The sequence below is a fragment of the Athene noctua genome, chromosome 1 (genome assembly GCF_965140245.1).
Source record: "Athene noctua chromosome 1, bAthNoc1.hap1.1, whole genome shotgun sequence".
In the NCBI taxonomy this organism is placed as follows: domain Eukaryota; kingdom Metazoa; phylum Chordata; class Aves; order Strigiformes; family Strigidae; genus Athene; species Athene noctua.
Window position 1 is genome coordinate 143,962,743 of NC_134037.1, and position 22,600 is coordinate 143,985,342.

At 44.2% G+C, this 22,600-nt stretch overlaps 1 protein-coding gene across 1 annotated transcript in view; it reads left to right on the forward strand.

Annotated features, from left to right (window-relative positions):
- Nucleotides 1-743: 743 nt before the first annotated feature.
- CD96 (CD96 molecule) overlaps nucleotides 744-22,600 on the forward strand; it is a 30,517-nt gene continuing 8,660 nt past the window's right edge. Inside the window, exons 1-10 of the mRNA XM_074900501.1 lie at nucleotides 744-930; nucleotides 3,896-4,315; nucleotides 7,818-7,927; nucleotides 9,416-9,638; nucleotides 15,299-15,354; nucleotides 17,610-17,700; nucleotides 18,054-18,230; nucleotides 19,449-19,502; nucleotides 21,340-21,384; nucleotides 22,282-22,356. Of these exons, the coding sequence (XP_074756602.1) occupies nucleotides 744-930; nucleotides 3,896-4,315; nucleotides 7,818-7,927; nucleotides 9,416-9,638; nucleotides 15,299-15,354; nucleotides 17,610-17,700; nucleotides 18,054-18,230; nucleotides 19,449-19,502; nucleotides 21,340-21,384; nucleotides 22,282-22,356 (1,438 nt within the window). The remainder of the gene's footprint in view (nucleotides 931-3,895; nucleotides 4,316-7,817; nucleotides 7,928-9,415; nucleotides 9,639-15,298; nucleotides 15,355-17,609; nucleotides 17,701-18,053; nucleotides 18,231-19,448; nucleotides 19,503-21,339; nucleotides 21,385-22,281; nucleotides 22,357-22,600) is intronic.

Consider the following 22,600-nt stretch of genomic DNA (forward strand, 5'->3'; position numbering starts at 1 on the left):
ATCAATTTGTTTCTGAAAAGCCTCCAACAGCAGGTCTAATTTGCATGACTTGCCCGAAGTGAGATGCTTTGCTGACAGGTTGTTGCCTGGTTTATGGAAATGCAGTGTGCTTCGAGGACAGTTCAGAAGGATTTACAGGTGACCTGCAATAAAGGCAGGTCATGGGCCTGGCCGAACGACACGCTTCTCTCTGCGGGTGCTGCCATTACCAAAGCTACCGACTGAACAGAGTGAGGTACGGGGGTTAACCACACCAAGTGATGTTGTCACGTGTGATGCTGTAATTCTTCATACTTCAGAAAATAATTAATGATCTTCTTTTCAGGAAAAACTAAAAAGGTAAATCTGGAAAACTCTCAATTCACTCTGTTTTAAATTTAGGGGGATTGGGTTTGTTACTTTGCTCTTTTTTTAAAAGATAGTGAGGATTAAATCTCACTACATTAGTGAGTAGAAATGTAGTGAAGGAAATGAAGCAGGGAAAAAAAAAGTTAGATTTTTTTTTATGTACCATATTTTCAGCCTTAGAGATCTGACAAGTGTTTGGGAGAGTGTAAACCAGCAAACTGCTTCCTCTGAGTTTACCTGAAAAGACAAAGTAAAAAAAAGAGGGCTCAACATAGGCTTACACTATAGGTAGTATTTTCAACATAAAGGTTTCACAAGATGTACTAATGTTATCACTCTGGCAGGAAGCTGAGGCTTTCACATTTAATGAAGCATTTCTTTGAAGTCACGCTAAAATGACGAGTGTGACTGTGCTGCACATCTGCCTGTCTGCACAGGGCAGACCATTTCATCTTCCTTTTCCGAGACACTGCCAGAAGCAGGCCAAGAGAGTTGCATGTTTACCGAAGCTTCATCAAGTGAAGATGGAAAAAAGGTGTCTCTTCTCCCTCTTTTGTTTGCTCTCAGTGCCCAGGATTGCAGGTAAGCTTGTCAGCAGGACACCTTTTCTCAGCTTATGATGGCGGATGGCAAGGGGCAGGGTGGGATGTGCAAGCTGGGCTTAGAGTGTCTCACTAGGGCAAACTGTAGCTACTGGTAACGACTTTCTGTTTCCTGACAACTTTCTAATATAACCCTAGTTATAACGTGCAGTTAGTAAGGAGTAAACAGCTTGTGCTGACTAGCAGATTAGTTTATTCAAAATGCCTAACCTGTTTTTACCAGAATAATCACTGAGGTGAGCTCACTTGTATTTAGGGCAACATGTGCTCGTCTCCAATGGGCAGAAAGGAAAACTTCTTTCAAAGAGCAAATAAAAAATATCTATCTCTCTGTCATGCACACGCATACCTGTGTATGCAGAGAGAGTAAGTGCTGAAACACTTAAAGGCAAGACTAAATTGTACAGCTGCAACCCCTTAAATTGCTTCTTCCCTTCCTCCTTCCCATCCAGCCCTACATGCTGCATTAAAGGCTTGAGAAACAAGCTTGTCATTGGGAGTAAAACCTTCAGAAAAGTTGAGTAAGGAGAACTGCACCCCTATCAGAGGGAGCTTAAACCAAAAATGATCCGAGGAAAACCAAGCGAAAGCCTGGTAGTCACAAACCCTTCCACTCCCCACCCCCTAACAGGCTGACCGTGCTGAATGCAGAAGTACTTATTACCAGCTAGAAAGAAGAATTTTGTAGGATATGCCTTTTTCCAGTTAAGAAAGCAAAAAGCTCATGTATTTGACTGGCATTGAAAGATGCATCTCAAAATCTGGCATAAGCCGTTCCTATTTTCTACATCACTGAGGCAAACGGGATTTTAAAAGAAAGGAAAATATTTCTAATGTGTATTCATAGAAAATAAAAGTTCTCAAATGCAAAGAAAGAACTAGAAGCCTCAAGACATATACATGCAGGAAAGCAATACTATCTAGTCTTTCCCTAGGACTGTTGGATTTTTCCCCTGAGATAAAATCCTCACTGAAGTTACTCAAAGGTGAAAGTGGAGACCATCCTGCCTTTTGTGGAGATCAGAAAGGCCTGGGAGTTACTCCATTAAATTTCAAATAGAGCACATGTATGGGCTAATAGACAGTATTTGATCTGGAAAAATAAAGCTGGAATAAAATGAGACTAATTTTATTCCGATGTTAACAAAAAGTTTAGAGCATGAACCTAAAAGTGCTAGACTACGAACAAACAACACAAATTAAAATGTTGTTTCTATATATGTAACTTCTTCATCTTAATATAAAATATTCAAGCAATTCTCAGTAGGCATTCTTTACATGGTCCTTTGACCTAATGCAGCATCAGTATAAATATGAGAGATAAGTTGCTAGGTGTCCCTTGCCTGCTAGTCTGATCACGAGATTGCTAATTGCTTTTTACTTAACTTTTACTGATGCAAATCTTGCAGTGAAATCAGTGAGCATTTGCTATAATAAGCTCCTTGGACTGGCAAAAATAGTTTTCAGTAATTTTTCTCACAGCACTTCTCATTCAGGCTTATTTTTATTTACCCTCTTACACCATCCCATCTCTTGGAAGTCAATTAAAAGATGAACAGATCATGCACAGCAACAAAAAATGGAGACTAATCTTAGCCATGGGCATTCAGTAGCTTTGTTCTCCATGCACGGAGTCTCCACATGTTCATATCAACTTCAGTGGTTAGGTACTGAATCTCAGCCAGATCTGTGGGCATGTGGGACTCTGTCTTTGTTTTCCTTCCCTGTCAAACCAGAGCAGGGGGTGCACTGGGTCCGTATCTCGCTCCCAGCTGAGCTGGCAGAGAGCGGGGGGCATGTCAGCCCCCCTCCAGGGCATTGACAAGGCTGCCTGGCCTCTGGCAGGGCATCCCCTGGCTCAGGAGCTCCAGAGCCCTGTGCCACATGGCAGAGCAGATGTCAAAGGAAAGAAATCGGTACCTGCTTTTTTCAAGTAAATAAGGTGAGTGGTGGGCTCTTGCTGGCATGAGTAGTCAGTGGTATGGCTGGTGGCACTGCGGGGCAAGTTCCCAAAGTAAATTTGATACACAGGGAGTATAACATACAAATGAGATTGGGGGGTGGGGGTGTTGTACCTAAGAACATCTGCACAAACTCTTTTTTTTCTGGGGACTTGCATGCCCTTTTGATAAAGGGCCTTTTTGTGCATAGCCCTGTGGGTGTGACTGATTACTTGTCTCACTATGATTGCCCCATCCATAAATTCTTCATCTCCCTGATTTTGTCAGCACTCTGCATACAGGGGTTTGCGGACTGCGAGCCTCTTGTTCACAGAGAGAGAAAGGGACAGAAATCAATTTTTCTACAGCAGCAGGAAACCCAAGCAGTACCGTCACCCGCTGAAAGCCCCTTCATTTCACCAATCCATTACTCCTTTATACAGCACACTAAGGACCACCAACATGCCTTATGAAATTAATCGAGGAAGAAACCATACATACTGAGGCAGCTCACTCCGACACTGAAACAAACACTTGTTTAGGCCATGCAGGGGCTGTTTAATAACGTGGAGGTAAAAGAATCGTTTTCTCTGTTGAAGCAGGGAAGGCCATGGCAATGGGCAGAGTGAACAGTGCAGGGCAGCCAGCAGGGATAATTCATTTTTTCTTGCAGAAAGAGCTGGGGAATAACTGGGCCCAGCTTCTGCTTTATTTATATTACTTGAAAGATTTCTATTTTCACAGAGGTACTCAGAGCTCCCATTTCTCTACCATGAGTATGATGGGAGCTCCGGGTCCTCTTCCAAAGAAGCGTGCGTTTGCTCTCCCAGTTTTCTCTCCACAGTCTGTATTGGTGGAGATCTGCTGTCAAGCTCCTACCTGGAAGGCCTGTTGTTACAGTTGTAGTTGTCTGTGGCTAAGACATCAATTCATGTCAAAGATGGCTTAGGAGAAAGCTTTGTTTAAACATTACTTGCACTGAAAACAGTCCCATTTGTTTTTAAGGCCAGCCTGAAGGTGTCATCACACAAACAGATGTGGTCCATGCTTTGCCGGGTGCTGACGTGACCCTGGTGTGCAGCTTCCCAAAGGCACACACCACCTACATAATACAGACACAGTGGTCCAAGAAAGACAACAACCATCTTACCAGAATAGCTGTTCATCACCCCGATTATGGCACCCACTACTTCACCTTTCCTGAGGCTTCTTACAACTTTTCAGTGTCCTTCAGCACGTGGAAGTGCTGCGACTGGAATGTTACGGAGGCTTTGTGTTCTCCCAATCCAAATGCCACATGCAATCAGTGGGCTCTGCATCTGAAAAATGTTACCATCTCCCTTAGCGGGTTGTACGAGTGCAGTTTTACTACTTACCCTGATGGGACAAAGGCTGCAGAAATTCAACTTATTGTCAAGGCAGAAGGTAAGTGATTATGACTGAGATGTTGCTTTTTTGTAACAGGGGTGGGGTGGAGGGAGACAAATATCAGCATAGATGAACACTTCTTCGTCAGTGATGGTGACGTGTTTGGGGTTTGCAATGGTACCACTGAATGCCACTGTCTACACAGTTTCCTATTTACAGGCACTCTTTAGCTGTTGTTATCCAGCTCCTGACTAGGAAACCTTTTTTGTCTGGAGGAATACAAAGTTAGGTAGCAAGGCTAAAAAGGTGGTGAGATGGGCAGTTTCCACATTTTCATTCTGGAGAACCATGTTGTGGAGAGGACTAAACGAGGGGCTCAGGGTATGGTGGGACCGAGGTTGCCAGATCTCCAAAGCATGATGTGCTGCTGCTATGGGCATGCAGCACCAGAAAGAGAAAACACCCTTGTCTGGCTTAAGCTGAAGGCTGGCATCTGCAAGGTGTGCTGGGTGTCAGCTCAATAGAGGGATGTGTGTCCCCACTGTCAAAAAAAAGCGGGAGCAAAGTGGGGGATTGATTAGGACAATCACGGAAACTTGGCTGCTTCTGAAAGCCAAGAGGAAGCTGGAAAACAGCATGACTGCTCTTAGTAAGTAAGCCTAAGGGGAGAGTGTGAACGCCAGGGAGGATATTTAAATTATCTTGGCAAAGGAAGAAATGGGTTTAAATAGGACATGAATGGATTTGACTACAAATTAAACAACAGTGGCAACCATAAGTGCAGCAACTTTGGGAACAGCTGTTTGATGCCAGCAGTGTGGGCAAAAGTCCAAATGCCGTGAAGATGGAGCTGTGCAGGGATGTTGGGCAAGCTTGTTGTGCACAGGGGGGACTGGATTTGATGACCCCAGAAACCTCTTCCCGACCTAGGTTTCTGTTAACAAGCCAAGAAGGATTAAATGCAACAAACTTGTTACAATTTCAGCAAGGCCAACATGCTCGCTCTGCTTGTGCCCAGGGCTGTAGCTGCAGCATGTGTTGGAGGGTTAGGAGCAGGGTGGGTGCCGGTGATGTTAGGGGTAGCAGAAGGCAGCAGCACTCCCACTGCCTCTTTGGCCTGCACTGTGAGGTGAGGCTGGTGGCAGGAGGGACGTTGGTCCCCATGCTGGATCACACTGGTCCTGCAGCAGGAGGAGGTCCTGTGCAAGCCTCATGCACGGGGATGTTTAACCCAAGCTGCCTCCTGGCTCCCTGATGGCCCCTGCAGGGCAGTGGCTCCAGGCAGTTTGGTGCTGCTACCCCGGAGGCACACCTCAGGGGCAACCCAGCAGCACCTTCCTACCCTGACGAACTTACAAAGACAAAATTAGAGACAGCGTCTCTGAGGAACCCATAGAGGATGGGTGTGTTTACACAGCGCGTGCTGGATAATCGTGCCACGGATGAAGCTTCCACTTTACTCGCTGTACAGGGGTGTGCTGCAGTAGGGTCCCCTTTGGGAATTTTCCTGCGCTTCACAGGGCAGAGGGGTTGGAACATGCAAAGAGAGCAGGGAAATACAGTGATGATAACTGCATGAAACCCTCCCATGCTTCTGTTCTTCATGGGATTTTTACAATTTACAATACAGTAATAGTGCTAATCAGGCATTGCTCCTTTTCTCTTGCCGGTGCCCTTGGTTGATACTGGCATGTTCGATGCCATTACTGCTGTCTACATGTTAAACGTGGGCATCTCGTTCATATTGGCATCATTGTGACTTCTTTCAGCAACTGCATGATGTAGCAAGCTGTGCTGCTGATAACTGCTTGCTAGAGAGAACTAAAAAATTCAGTTTGCAACATACCTCTTGCAGATTTGTATTTTAAGGTAACCAGATCTTTTGCAATGAACCATTTCCACTCAAAAGAAGGTGAAAGACCTTAATCCAGCCTACGAGTGGGATGGAGAAGGGTGATAGTCATTAATGAAGTACAGCTCTCAACTACATCAAAGTGAAGTGAATCCAGATGGATTCAACCTGTAGATACTGCAAAAAGCCCACAGAGCAGCAGGCCTACATAGGACTGACAAACATGGAGGGCCTTAGCCAACAGGATGTTAGTGGAGATGGGAATCAAAGACGGAGGGAAAACAAGCAGCTGGGATACGTGACTGTGACAACAAGCAGAGGCTGTTTGCAGAATGAGCTCCTGGGGCTGACTACTCATGTTTGTACCACTACACGGCACTTTTGCCTGGTAGATTGTCCCAGCAAAATCTCCTGTTTTCTTCCTGGGGAAGCTATAGATTTGCTTCCTTTGCCCTTTCTTTATCCCTTCCACATTATACAGCCCCTTTAGTGACTGTGCGCTCTGTGTCCTGCCGTGATAGCTGGCTCCTCAGCTGCTCCACTTTGGCGAAGAGTGGAGATAAGCTGCTTCTGCCACCGGGTCTACTGGACACCATGCTGGGTGCTGCCGTTCTTTGTGTCCCTGTGGCAGAGGCTGCGTGCTGGCTCTGTCACTCCATGCTTGGGTGCCAGACATAAAGGAAGTTACAATCACCAGAAACTCCTCACTGCTGAGTAATATAACAGTCCAGGACTGCTAGATATTCTCCCTCCCCTCAAGATAGAAAATAAATAAAATATATATCCATTCTATCTCAATACGCAAGCTGGGGCTACGAGGGGAGCAAAGTTGAAGAGTTTCCCCTCAGTGTGGGCTCATGCCTGCCTACAGCAAAGGGGGAAGGCAGGTGGTCTGTGCAGCACGGGCGGCAGCAGGGAGGGTGAGTGGCATGGTGGGCTTCATGGGGATACTGCCAGCCGCCGGGCTGAGGGTCAGAGACATCGGTGCTCACCAGGACATTTGTAGCATCTCGTGGCCATCACCGCTGCTCTTCCTGTTTAAATGCATATGCATGCACACAGACTCGATGTTTGGCCTACAGCTGTGCTTTGTTCAGTGCATCACTCTGCCCTTCCACAGGTGGACTGGAGATGCTGAAATACTTTTTTAAATTTATGACAAAGGAAAGAGTGACAAGCTCTCTGCTTGTGGTAGTGGGCAGGTTGGAGAATAACAAAAGGAGCATTTACACTGAAAAACAGGGTTAATCTTAACCTGCCTGACATGGCTGAACACCTTGCTTAGTGAAAAGAAATTCTGCAGATATCTCCAGCGAAAAAGAAATACAGATGCACAAAATTGATGTGAAGGTTTATTGCCTCAGAAAAAAAATGGAAGACAAGAATTGAGGTCTCAAACTCTTCTTACCTCCAAAAGGAGACATCTTGATCTTGCAGTTAAGTAACAATTTTTATGAATTTTGCAAAAAATCAAGTAAAGCTGAATTAGAGTGATGAAAATGCATCTAGAATCAGATGCAGGGCTTTCACTTAACAAATATGTCTACGGGTAATGGTGGAAAGTTACAGTTCCCTCCTAATCAAAAATGTGCCTGTTCCTTGAGCAGAAGACTAGTCAGCAGTGGTTTTTAAAGCACAATGAACATCACATGTCTGATTTTCCTTCTTGGGCTTTTTTTTTTGTTGTTGTTATTGCAATGATAAAAGAGGACCAGCATTACATGAAGGAAGTGCAGTTAAACCGGACTTTAGTAATTCCATGCCTTGAGGACACAACCTCAGAAAATTTGTCCAATTATCCTTTGAAATGGCTAGTGGTAAGTATTTTTCATATCAGGTATAAATTTCAGAAGGAATTACAGGGTATTTTTGCAGATTGAAAGAGAAATGTTAAACTTTACTGTGTCCTGCAGAATCTGCTAAACAAAATATATCAGTCGTATTGGACTGTGATAATAAAGGGAATAGATACAAACACGGTTTTGCAACATAGACATCACAAACAATAACTCTTAAAGGAACAACGAGGGAAAATTCCATCTTAATTGCTTTTAATTTTCAGAAGTACATGTAGAACAGGTCTGTGGGAAGTGGCAAAGAGCTTAGCAAACGTAACAGAACTAAAATATTCCTTCTGTGGGATTTCTCAGGGAGTTCTGCTGTAGTGAAGCTTTAGTATCGCTGAAAAAAACATGGTTACTGCATAGGGTAGTGAGATATCAGGCTGCTTTGAAAAACAATTTAAAAAAAAAAATATATAAGGGAGCTGCCTGTAATGTTTTTGTTAACCTCGGTGTCACAGATGCATACCAAAGACACACAAACCCAGTTATCTAGCTAACCACACAGAAACTATTTTTAAGCAATTTGCTGTGAGATACAGAGCTCATTATATTTTTGTACTGAACCTCACTTTCTGGATAAATATTTGTATGCATGTTATGATGTAACCGTTTAGCATTCATTTCAGTATGTAGGGATAAGTACCAGCCAGCAGTGTCCTTGAGCTTTGTGTTTTAATTTCTACCTATCGTCACCAAGGACCTGTAACTGTTGAGGGTTCTCTTGAAGGTGATTTTCAAATATTTTAGTTTTTAGTCTTTTGTCCCAGCTCATTATCTATGTAGATCTCTCCTTTGTAGTGTATTCTTAATATCAAAATTCTTAAAATTTTTGTAAGGAACATCCTTGTCTTTACTACTTTTTAGGGTTGCTAGCTCACTCCACAAAGTAGCAGAGGGGAAAAAGAAACTCAGAGGCCAGCACAATGATATATATGTTGATATGTGTCACTCAGAGTATAGCTTGCAAATATGTACCGAAGCACAGATGTCCAGGATGTGCTGGCTGCACCTATATCTAAGGGTGGCTAGCACACAGGCATTAAGAGATTACTTTTTAGCCATTATTATCAGGTTCTCACTGTTTAAAATCTAAGAGCAAGGATTTTCCTGGAATTTTGGTTGTATTTAGTATGTATGGAATGTTCAGCATAACTTAAAGACTGCTGCAGTGAGAAAGCAGCTCTGTTGCCCTCTCTGCAGGCTACAGATACCAGGACTCACAAGACACAGCTATGTACTCCATAGTTTACTGGCAAGATGATGACCGCTATTGGTTTTGAAGTTCTGGGAGAGAATGTATTTGGAAAAAAATGTGCACTTACTACTACGCAATTCTAAGAGTGAGAGGGAAAATTTTCATAGTGAGAACAGAACTGGCCTACAAATATATTGGGATGGGGGGGGGTGGGGGGTGTGGAAAGGTCTGGTCTTCACCTATTGTGTGGGTTGCTCTTTTCACAGGGGGGAAATGGCAAGGAAGAGGAACTTGTGACCAAGAACCCCTCCTCTCCTGCAGTATACAGGAACAGCAGTGTGCTGTCTGGGCAAAGAGTCCACCTGGACTTGAATAACACCCTAAAGGTTTTCCCCACCAAAATCACGGATGATGGCAGGGTGTTTTCCTGCCATGTGGTGTACCACCCAGAGAGAGTCCAGAAGAGCAGCACCACTGTGAGAGTATTTGGTAAGGGGCTTATGCCAACTGCTAGCTTGGAAAAGTAATACTCTAGTTCTGAAGGCCATAGCTTTTGAAACACTTTGGGGGGTTTTTATATATACATATTTACACTGTATTTTTTTCATCTTCAGTGAGCTAAAATGTTCTTAGGAAGAATTTTAGGCCATTCCTTCAGTTTCTGACATCAAAAATAAGAGGTCCATTGCACATATATCTACATCACTGGCAGGCACATTGGCACTATCTCACCCTGATATGTAAGCTTATGTTGGCACTTTGCGGGTTACAGGTAAGCGTCTTGGTCATCAAGATCTCTGTGACCCAGTTACAAAATGACCATGCTGTCTGCATTTAGGAAATCATGGCCAAATTTTGGTAAGCAGCTAAAGAGGTTTGGAACTACCACTGTGCAAAGTCATGTCCTCGAAGGCATGTGATGTTCAACTGCTGCCAAAGGCTCTGGTTCTTAAAATGAGGTCCCGCCTGGGCATCTCAAACTGGTCAGGAATGGCAAGGCCTGTGTACTGCAAAAGTGTGGGCTGGCATTTCATGCTGGAAGCCTTCCTCATCTTTAGTTACTTGCTCTGTTCCCTTTCTAGTGGCTTAGGAATTACATGACTATTGGTGAGATATAACCAAATCAGAAAAATGCTGCCCAAAGAAAATCGTGCTGTATTTTCTGCTTATAGAGCAGTTGGGTCTGGAAAACATATTTCCAATGCTCCTAAAATGAATAGGTGTTAAACAACAGCTCTCTCAACAGTCCCTTGACTGTAGCTGCTTGCCCGAGGACAGCACAGCCATGCAAGGCTGATGCTCTGAATGCAAAGAGAGATTCAACAGGGAGCAGAAAAAAAAAAAAAAAAGCAACCTGTGTCTGTGGGATGTTGGTCACTGATGCAAGAGAAATAAAAATAGAAGTTAATGATCTGAAATTTCCTCTTGCGTTTGCATCATTCAGACATGGGTCTTACTTTTAAAAATCAACATCTGTCAAATAGCTACAGTGTTACCTGGGTAATCATTCAAGTATACTGACATACTTGACCTCTCCCTCCCCTCCATCCCTGCTGATGCTCTCACCTGCGTTTATGTACCTGTTAGCCAAAGAGGTTGCTTTATTTGGCTTATTCTCTGAATTACTGCGAGGCGTGTCGTTGTCTGTGCATGCACCCACATCAGCATATAACAGGGAAGAGAGGCAAACAAGAGAAAGCAACCGTGGCCCTTGGTGGTGTACAGCCTATGATGCTCCCAGTAAGTTCTGGCTGGCTTTAGACTGGAGTGTTGTGCCGTCAGCCTCTTTTGCAGGTGTCTCAAGGGCAGGATTAGGTGGAGGGGCTCCCTGAGAGCTGGTTTGTGGTGGGTGCTGAGGAAGGCATCACAGACCTCAGACCAATAGAATCCAGATCCTGGAGGAAGTGCATTTTTGTGCTTTTAGCCCTTTCACATCTGATATTTTGCAGGTAAAATAACTATTTTGCATGCTGTCTCACTCTTTTCTGTTACCATTCGCTGAAGTCACACTGTTTATGATTGCATCATACCAGCTTTTCTCCATTTACCTCTCTCGTGCTGCAGTGGGAGGGGAGATCGACAGCAGGTGATCCAGATCTGCCCCTCTGCCAGCCCGTGTGCCCATGTGCTGGCAGGGCAGAGGTGGGCAGAGAACAGGCAGAGACAGTGGCCAGAATAATCCAGCAATCTCCAGCTGACAGGTGGGAACAGACAAACAGCCACTTCAGACAACAGCACCTGTCTTATTCCTTGTGCCAAAGATGGCCAGGGAATGAAGAGATGAATATTTATGTCCTAGCAGGTAGACCCAGCTTCAAATAGCCAGGGCAGGATCTCAACCATAGACAATGTCAAGAGCACATTATACTGGCTATATCTGTCGTTCTGGCCATTAGAATGGATGTAGCTAGAGAACCAAGCAAACTGAAACCTGAGAGGTTTTCCCATGTCAGCAAGCCAGCATCCCCCTGTCACCTAAACACTAGTGCAATTGAGCCTCACAAGTCAGGTGGCATGAAAGAAGGGCAGGGAGAGCAGGCAGCTAGTGCACCACTGTGCTGTAATGAGTGGGAGCAGGAGAGGAGGGTACAATTGCCTGGGGAAAGTTCCTTGTGTAGGATCCCTCTGACAAACACTTCAGAGCTAAAGACAGGGAGAACAACCCAAGTCTAACAGGTGGCAGTGGTGCTTCTCCATAGATGCTTGTCCTGATCCAATGTCGGGGGAGGTTTTGATATGATCCCAAGAGCGAGATTAAGACACAAATGAGGTCAAATGCCGTATATCCAAAATAGGTTTTTAATATTAAGAAAAAAGTAAAGAGGGGTAGCGATAGGACAGAATAGAAGGAAAAGGCAGAAATAAAGCAAGGATGTGGGATAGGGCTGCAAGAATAGTCACCATCATGGATCCAGCGGCGTCCCATTTGTCCTCAGCCTTCAGTTCTTTGGTGGTGGGTGCACACAGATCTGGCTTCGATCGTAGATGCACAATGAGCAAGATTTTCTGCTGCCTTTTTAAGTTCATCATACCCGCTGATCAGCATATCTGCTCGCCTTCGTTTTTTTTTTTTCTCTGGTCCAACAGGTTTTGTTGCATCCTCAGTCAAGAGCAGGAATGTTTGCCTCGTCAGTTCATTAGCAATGCGTGCATGGGGTCTGGCCTGCACAACAGAGCCACAAACCGCTCCAGGACGGGGCCAGCTCAGTCACGTCTGCCCCTCTGAGGCTTATGTAAAGAGTCCGGACAATGCAACCGCCAAGAAGTGGGGGGTGCATCCTTCAATACACTCCCGCTTCCCTGGGCAGCATCCCCCAGACCAGCTCACAGGCCGCAGCAGCTTCTCTTGGAGGTTTGCACAGACACAAGCAAGCTTTGAGACAGTCATAGGACATTTCATCCTCTCACAATGCTTGAGGTGGCCTGAGTGTGACTGAGAACTGGGCAGCAGATGGGGAAGGATGGGGAAGGCATGAACAAGTCTCTCAATGAAGTTGAGAGTCTTGACAGGTTGAGTAAAAACAGACATTCAATCAAAAGAGCTTTTTTTTTTAAGAGGGTACTTTTGGACTGAAATGCTTTAAAATATTTCTTTTCTAGAATAGAGTTCTTTTAGATACAAGTTTCTGAGAAAATGTATGGCCTTTTCATGTCTAACTTTGCCAAATATCGATTTCTCCTTTTTGTAAGAGGAAAAGCTCAGCAGCAGAAACTACTATACTAAATATTGAATTTCTGCTAGACCCAAAACATCGGTAAATATCCTAGCAAGACAAATGAATGTCAAACTGTTAACAGGGGCTGAGATGTTAAATGGAAAAGATCTATTAGTTCATTCAGAACTATGCTTGAGAGCAGCCTGCCAGAACAGTTACCCAGCAAAAGTCTTCTGAGAAAACAGAGGACAGCATCCAGTAGAGATGTGGAAAAGCATACCCATTCTCATAAAAAGGAAGAGCAGGTACTAGACTAGATGTTTTTTAGTCTCCCAACCAACTTTTATTTGAGATTAGAAGATCCAGTTTACCAGAATTTTTCTTACATCTGAAAAAGTATGGTTGTCTTCTGCCAGCTTCACTACCATCTGTACAGTTTTAGCAAGGCAGGAACAAGGATGAAATCTTGAGACATTCACTTCCTGTTAGGAAGAATCCACCAAAAAAAGAAAAGTCCAAACAGAAGGGGGGGGGGGGGGGAGAGAGAAATTCCAGCCAAAAAGTACACTAAGTCCAGAAAACCATAAGGCCATGATAATTAAATATAGGTCACTCCCAGACATAATCCATCAGCAACACCAGACAGAAAAATGGAAATGAAAGAAAAGAAGGAGAATGCTTTGTGGATTCTTGGAAAGCAGAGAAACATGATCAGTTCACCTCAGAGGGGAATGTAATGAACTGAGGTGATTCTATATCATTAACAGGATTAGGAAAAAAAAGAAAATAAAATTATCTTAACGGTAGAGATTAAAGTGAGGTTTAGGGTAGAAAGAGAAAGAATTACAGATTTCCTAAGTAATTCAGGGACAGCACTTGCTTCCAATCCAGTTTTAAGGCCCAGTAAGGGCCAGAAGCATAATTTATCCAAGGCTTTCGAGATTTGTTATATATTAGCACAGTTTCAACAGTCCTTACTTAACAAGTCAGCTAATATTGCTGCAAACCAGTGATCTCAATGGCTAATTTAGAAATGCCAATTTAAAGATGCTTATGGCACCTGACAGATTTTGTCTATACAGTCAGCTGCGCCTAGAATCAAAATGTTGTGAAAACAAAAGAAACCACTCTTTCCATTTCTTGTGGATGTGGTCATCGGAGACCCACTGCTCTGATGTGAAGGTGAGCTCTGGGCTTCCTGGCAAGGCAGGAAGCGTCTGTGGTGTGACACTGGTGTCACCCGTCTGCCCAGGTGACAGCATGTGGATAGCTGGTACCCAAAATTAATCAATGTTTTTGGGGATGGTTAAAGCCTTTGCAGATGACTTTGATTAGCAAACACCCAGAGGAACCAACAACTGGGGAGTGTTTTATTTCAGCAGGCCCAGGAAGGGTGGCTCTGCTGCCAGAGCCGTGACTGCAGGATGGTTTCAGCTCATTTCTCCAGCAAAGTCACTCAAGAGTAGTTTAGACAGGCAGTGATACATCATGGATCTTGTGGTAGTAGCTGCTGATGTATGCTTGTAAACCACTTCCTTGACCTCAAACTGGAGCTATGCAAGCTTTTATCTTGCTAGATGTGTGGGTAGTGTCATGGATAGAGTTATGCGCTTCACTTATAAGAGAGAAACAACAGTATATTTTATTGATATAAGACAGTGAGTTAACAAAGTTCAGAGATAAACACAATAGTGGTTAACAAGATTCAGAGGCAAAGTATGCTTGAGTATTTACTGCATAGAGGACAGGGTCAGACAAAACTGTCAGGGAAGCCCTCCCATTGAGTCATGAGGCTCAGAAAGGACCCACTTGTGTTCTAGACTCCTTCTAAGAGGGGACTTTAGGTGCAGATGGATCCAGCCTTAGTCCCAGACTTGGTCAATAATTTATGTCTAAAGGACTATATATGTGCAATGAATCCTTTATATCACTTAGCTAAGATTTCAAAGTTTCGACAGCCTTATTACTAATTCACTTACTGAGTAGCTGATGTCATAAGGATTCTTTCAACTTCAAGGAGTAACCTTGAGATGCATCCCTACTCAGTGGGAGATCCTGGCGTGCAGCCCACTGCCATGCAGGAGAGCTCAGCAGGCCCTGGGCTGTCCACTACTTATGGAGTAAGATAATCGACTCATAGTCATATTTGCACACCGACTATAGATGTTAGTGTCCTCCAAGTTTGGCTTGAGTCAGACGTTGACCAGCCCTGTGGTTAGGTGGGCGCATTGCTCAAATTAGCCCTTGGTTCTTGTGTTGCTATTTGTCTCTCCCGAATCCACTTTGAGGCGGATGCAGCCATCATGGCCAGACACATCCATTATGACCACCACTGGTGGTTAGCACTTTAGCAGGGTTACAGGAAATAAACAGGGGGTGGGGCACACCATCACAAGTGTATGTAGGGTTTAATTTCCACTTTTTTATGAAACAGGGCTGTTACTGTGACCTTTGTTTATCCATTTCACTAACACATTTCTGTTTGCTTTCCAGCCTACCCTGAGATCTCTGTTAGCCTGCAGGAGGGCTCAGCTGGCACCTTGCCGCAGGTGAGCAATTTTGGAGTGAAGAGTAATGCCTGTGACTGCCACCACCCCACCCCAGCAGGGCCAGGCAAGCTAAGCTGAATCAGACACAGGCAGGACCTTCAAACTGACTGAGTTTACAGGGCGACAAGCAAGTCAATGAGCTAATGTCAGCTGTTCATGCCCTTTCTTCTGAGCGATTCCCATCCCCACAGAAATGAACTGCTTCAGTGACCACAAACTGGAGCTAGCTAAGGACTTCTTCATGGTGTGGGCAAGATCTGGTTTTCTGTTAGCCCTAGTGAAGACTCCAGGACAGGATTGAGAGGCTGTGAGGAGCTGATGATGTTGCAGGGGGCTGCAATGTTCCCTTTCCCTTCCCATCTGCTGAGTACCACCCAGCAGCCTTGAGCTGCCCTCTCCACACTGCTTAAAATCCCTCTCTGAAGAAGGTCACTGGCTACCCAGCATGCAGCTCCAAGGGGCCAGGCAGTGGCAGCCCCTGCCTGCCATTCAACCCTGCTGGGGACAGGGAGGAGCAGGTGGGGTGTGAGTGGTGCTAGGGGCACTGAGGCCTCATGTATCAATGGAAAGGTGATGATTGTGTCAGGCATAACATGTCATGCTATAAGCAGAACTCAGCTGGAGCAATCAGATGCCAATGGAGTGACTGAATCTAAGTCTGAGAGCCCCTATTTAGAACCGAGCAATTATATATGTGCTTCGGGGCCTCTATTTTATCACATGCTCAGTAATGGCAAAACCTAAAGGTCTGCTGTACTGTGCTGGCCCTACTTGGCATAAAATGTATTTATGGCCCATATGACTGACTAGCAAGCCACTCTGACACCTGTTGCATCCATCCAGGTTGAAGCTTTTGATCTGTGAGCATCCCAAATTAAGAAAGTTTTCCTTGGAAACAGCACTTGTGGGCAGAGAGAACCTTGTATTAATCATATCCACCTGTTTCAGACAAGCTATGAGTCAGTTGGTTCTGCAAAATGAGTGTCATTTTCCTGGTGACCTATTTCTAGGTGTGGTGTTGGGCATTGCAGGCTTTTGTCTACACTGTCCTGTTCAGCAGAGCAAGGAATGCTGCTATTATGAGACTGAGCAATAGAAACCTTTCCAAGAGCCTCTGTCCACTCTTCACCTCCAAACAAACTTCTTTCCTTCCCTTTTCCACCCTTTCTTGCAGGGCATAATTCTACTTTGGATGTCAGATTTGTATTTCTTCATAGGAAGCATTTATAAAAAATATTATGAACTAAAAGTGTCTGCAAAATAAGGGAAAAACGAAGAGAAAAGAGGGGAAAACAATTACACTACAAGTTCAGAGGTTATTTACCACAGCAAAGAAAGCATTTCAGCTGGGTAGGTTCAGTCTTCATACCAAATGACTGACCTCTGGCTGCAAGGCATCAAGCTTACTTTCAGCTAAATGTGTGAACCACTTTGAAAATGGGAGCAGGACGACTTTGTGCTGCATGAGTAGCACATGTTTTTTTTTTTTCTTTGTTTAAATGGGCAAGGCAATTTTTCTTAGTGCCATAAGCTGGCAAATAAATGTAACTGGGAACACCCAGGCAGCATGAGGATGAGACCTCCCACCCTGCTAGTGCCCAACCCTTCATCCAGTCTTGATTTTGAGGTTCTTCCCATCTATTGCTTGATGAGAAATTAAATTGAGCACACACACAGATTTTCGGAGCAATTGGCATACAGCCAGGACAAGTGCATCTAAAGCATGCGATTCCTTGTGACTTCTGGAAACCTCTTGCATATCATGCCCTCTACAAAGGTATCTAATTTTGTATATTCAACACATCAATGTGCCAGGCAGTCTTTTTCATAGGATTTGTCTATCTGCCTAACAAAAGAAAGATTTACATGGCAATGAGGAGGCGTCTCATTCTGCCCACACACACCATGTCCATTACTGATTCCAGTGTTTCTCCATGAGGGTGTTTGTCACTGAGGTGCTGGGCTGGGGGTGGGAGGATGGGGGGGTCACCCTACCTCTCTCCAGCCACAGTACAGGACTGGAGGGTGTTGGAGACCCCCTGGACTAGGGTGACGAGGATGTCCCTGGGCTCTCATTCAACAGTGTCTGCAACTAGAAAAATGGTGGGAGGGAAAGAAACACAATAAAGAGGGAGGGAGTGCTTCCTCCCTGAGCAGGATGGGGAGTAAATAAGCTCTGTCCATAAGGGATTTTGGAAGCTGGAAGACAGGTAAGGAATGACGAGGCCTAATGACTAGCTTTTACTGCCCCATAGCCTAACGTGAGCTGCATCGTGAGGAAGGCATTTCCCAAGCCAAGCCTCCTGTGGTACGTGGACAGAGCAAGCCTGACGGAGCAGCCTGGAGGTAAGGCAACCTGTCAGGAGGACAAAGGTGCAGTGGTAGAAGTGGTTGCTCATCCACTCCTGCCGTGGGGAGCCTGTAGGTGTCCGTCTGGGTGAAGGGAAGAGTATCAGGCCCTTTGAAAGGGAATAGCTAGGGAACAGCCGTGACCATAGCCCCCTGCAATGGCCAGTGATGGGAATGATGGCTCACCATAACCACACTGTTCTTGCCACATCTTTGATAGTGTCTCAGCAAAGAAACCTGCAGCCATATGAGCCTGCTTTTCAGTACCAATATTTTGCACAGCTATGATTTACATTTTGGAGTGTAATGAGAGGGTCTTGCAGCTTTTCTTTTTTTTTTTTTTCCCCAAGAAATTTCTATTGAACAAGAAGACTTGCAAGACAGTGAAGGTTTCTATCAGTTGAGATCAACGTTGATGTTGCAAGGGACCCACCAGACACATAAGACGTTTTCATGTGCATGCCTGTTTTCCTTCCTCGGGAATGAAACACGGAATATTTCATCAGAAGAAATATTTGTTTCCTTTGGTAGGTTTTTCATAGATAAGACCCATCTGAAATGTAAAACATTAAGAACACCAAACACATGTATTCTGTTATTTAAAATACTGAAGAAATGCCAAGAGTATGGAAGCTTTATAGTGCAAGGTCATCACACAGCTTGAACTTTCCATCAGGTCTTTTAGCTCAAGCCTTTGCTCAAGCCTCTAAATGAACTAAGAAACTCCTGCACAAACATAAGATACTTGCTGTTTGTTTAGGCAATAGCTTGCTGCACTTCCCATATCCAAAAATACACTAGCTTGGCCACATGGCACCAGTGAGCTATTATAATCATGTGTTTCTCACTGAGCACTCCTGGCAGAAAGTCTGCACCGGTGAAATGCAGCTCTCTGGTAAATCAAACCCTCAGAGTGAGGGATATGTCATGCATCTTCAGTGAAACCTGCAAAAGGCCCCCAAAACAGTTGAACATTTTGGACAATGGAGAAATTTCCCTATAACCTCTACTGTAAGAATTAGCTACACAATTACTGAAAAGTGTGGAGAAATACTGTCTCAAGTAGCTGGTGAAATCAGGATACGGTGCAGAGGTTTAGGGCACTTCTGAGGATGCAGGGTGTCCTGCGAGAAGGGCAGACTTATTTCCTTTAGCACCCCCTTATGCATGCCTGCTCTTCAGGTGCAAATGCATAGTTGCACCTTTCTTTTTGACTACATATGCACAGATAATACGACTGCACTGCCGGTCCCTTGGCAGCCTCCAAGGTTACGTCACGTACCGTGGTGACTACTTGCAGCTCAGTGTGTTCACCTGTGGCTGTGGATACACTTACTGATATGTTTTTCCACAAGAAAGACTGTCTCAAAAGCCAGAACTTACTCCTTTGGAAATGTAGCTTCAGAGGGAAGGGAGGTAAATGACCATTTTTCTCCAAAATGACTCATTCTACCCAATTTGCAGTTTTGTAGAAATGTATTCAAATCGGAGAGCTGTCAATTAAAGCAGTCTATGTTTTTGCCTGCAGGCTATGCTAACACTAAGATAGATCCACTCTGTATAAAAATGTTAATGTATTTAGATGTGACAGAAAGGAAAGAATTAAACTAATTCCCAGCTATGTTCTGTGAAGGTGCCATACTAATGCACAGTATGACACAAACCCCAAACTAAATTTTCAGCCTTTTTAACAAAAGCCTACTTTCAAGATCTCCTTTCTTCTTTTTTTTTTTCTTTCTTTACAGACAATAAGTCTAATGAATCCTCATCCAAAGCTTTTACCTCCATGGCTTCAGAAGGTAGGACAAATTAAAGAATTAAATAACTTGGGTTATGTTAGAGGTGCATCTATAAATTCCTAAAGCTGTTGGAGAAAGGGTTTTGCAAACTTGTTCCTGGATGGGTAATGAGGTACCCATTTCTGCAGTTACGACTTCAGAGAAAATAGAATAAATAGATATTTTGGTGATGTAATCTATCGTAATTAAGCCCAAGCATAATTAAACTCCAGCCTTGAGGGGTACTTAATGTTATTTCTGATGCTTCAGCTGGCATTTGCATATAGCTCTTTCAGCACTGAACTGATAATTAAAAGTAACAGCCCTACTAATGGTTCTACCTTCTGCTTAAGCACACAGCCAAGATCCTCAACACTTTTGCCTAATTAAAGAACTGATGGGATGTTTCTTAATTTGTGTAAATTCGGTAAATCTGCGCTCTGCCCCTGCAAGTTTGTCTTATTATCAGCTTATTGCAGACAGATAAATCATTCATTCCCTCCACACCTCAGCTGAAGCCCTTTGGAGATGCCTCTCCTGGAGTGGCTTGCTCTGCTCTGCACGGGAGGCAGCTGTGTTTCAGCGGGGGTTTATGTGAGTGTGTCGGAGAAGTGCTCTAGACAAACGTCATGGAAAGAAGTGTGGTTTCCTATGTAAATTTGCTTCTGAGAGTGCAGGTTGTGTGTCAGGCCCTGGGGGTTCAGCCAATACTCTGCTGGGCACCAGAAAGCCATCCCAGGGTCCCTGGGAGAGAGAGACTTTTCCTCTGCTGGCCTCTGAAAGGTGATCACTCAAAGCAGCCCCTGCAGCTTGTGTCAGGTCACCACCCTGCTTCACCTGCCACACTGCAGAAACCTACTGGGAGCTGGGCACACCTCGAGGTGCCCCACCAGCTCTGGTATTCAGACCTGCTACATCTTTGGTAAGGAGTCCTTGTATGTAGACAGCTACTGGGAAATCCTCCTTAGCGCAGGCAAAGTTAAGATGAAATGCAAAAGGAAGAGCAACACTCAAAACAGTCAAAGGAGGTACAAATGCTTACAAAGGAAAGCAACTGGAGAGCTGATGGTTACCTGCTTATGCTAAGAGCTTATCTGCAGAGAGTCACTCTGCCCAATAGCCTCCCAACATGCCTGACCAGATAAAGGTATTTTCTGGCTGCCTTCCCAGATATGTTTTTCTAATGGGGTGTGTGAGCTTTCATAGATCACCTCCTTCATGGAGCCCTTTCAGGAGATTTAATCCTTCCTTCTAACCAACTCAGGTGACGTTTTGCCTCACCTCCTGGGAAAAATAAAAAAATCTCTCACTCAAGATGCAAATACTGCTTAGGCGGGTTGGTTTCTCTGTTGTCCTTGGCTGGCTGGTTAACAGTCCTTTAATTACAAGGTATAACTCCTGCTCCTCTTCTTTGAGGATTCAATGAGAAATTTTCAGTGCAAAGCGTCCCTGAAATTTCCTGTCAGAGTTGCAGTCTCTGAAGTGCCTCATGGATGGACCTATGCAGGTCCCACCACCAGGTCATATACGTAATTTCAACATGCATGCTAATTAGGTGCATCTGTTTATATGGGATAAAACTATGTAACTCATTTCTGCTTTTTGAGCTGAGGTGCCAGGGGCTCCAAAACCTTTTTCCCCAAAACCTTTGTTTCCTTAGGGGTTTCACAGCACAGTTACCTCAGGTGCTTCATGTTTCTCGCTGGACCACTTGGTTGGGCTGTGCATTGAAAGATTATTTGGAAATTAAGTGTGACACGCTCTCTCACTCTTGAACCTTTGAATCACCCACTTTTTGTAAAGCAGAATAAACACCTTTCTCACCCTGAGTAAAAGTGTTTGCTTTGATTTGTTGTAGACCTTGGAAATTCAGCACTTCTCTCAGCTGTCGTAACTACTTCAAGTAAGGGGGGGGGGGGGGGGGGCAGCTTTATTTTCAGTCAACATGTAGGATCTCTGCTTGACCACTGCCTAAATGTCATATATACAGAGCCGGAGGCATGCCAGGGAAAGGTCAGTGTGTTCTAGTACTGACGGTACCTGTGTGCTGTTCAGCGGGAATCTGTGAGCTATGAAGTTACCTAAGAAGAGATCTGACACAAACCCTGCTCAGACTGTCACGTTGGGACAGCATGTAGAATGGCATGTTGAATATCACATATTATTCTTATGCCTTTTTACAAAATGGAATAAAAACCCCTACACAACTATGAATAAGTTTGTCCTATTATGACAGGAAGGTGCATGTGATACAAAAGTTAAGCCCACCACTTTTCCTTGACCCAATAGTAATGCATCATTCTCAGTCATTAATGATATAAGGTAAATAACACTGCTTTACCAGAGCATGCATATGGATAGCTATAGAACCACCTTCAGCAACTGAGAGAAAACCTGTAAAAGTAGGAGATCTCCTAGGTTTATACAGCTGATGCATGTTGTCAGGACCATTTCTGGCGAGGCCCTGGCGAGGCAGGGGACCACCATCAAGTGCATAACCCCACCCCACAGCAGTTGAACTGAACCCTGTGTATGAAAACAAATAAATAATGCACAGAGCTAGCCTACATGAAAGGGTCAGCATTAATAATGTCAGCTGTCTCTGAGTGCCCCTTGAATTTGTGGGATGTGTTTTAGGCGTTTAACCCTAACTCCAACAGTGGGATTCCTGCTGCAGAGTCTGCATTTACCCAAGAGCTACTGCAAGCTCTTTGATCCAGGTTGTTTTATCATTCATTAATACTATTTTTAAAAGATGCTATCGACTGAATGTGATGCTATATAATCTGTTTGTCTTTAGAGCACCAGTCAACATCTTTGGCCTCTCTGGATTTCACAAGTCAAGCAAGCTTGGCTCCTGTTTCCACGACACAAGGTAATCAATTCAGCGAAAATGCTTTATCTGTTGCTTGGAGAACCTAGGAGAAAGATACATAAGCACAATAACCATCTTGCAATTTTTGTAGCAAGCAGTTTAATGTCCACTGAAGGCCTTTTCCTAGTGCATTATACACTAAGTCCACAGTTCAAAAATATACAAGAAAAATGCTGTCTTGTTTTTATCTATTTAATGCTCCGTTCAGGATAGATGCATTAATTTCAGCAAGCGAACAGGCATT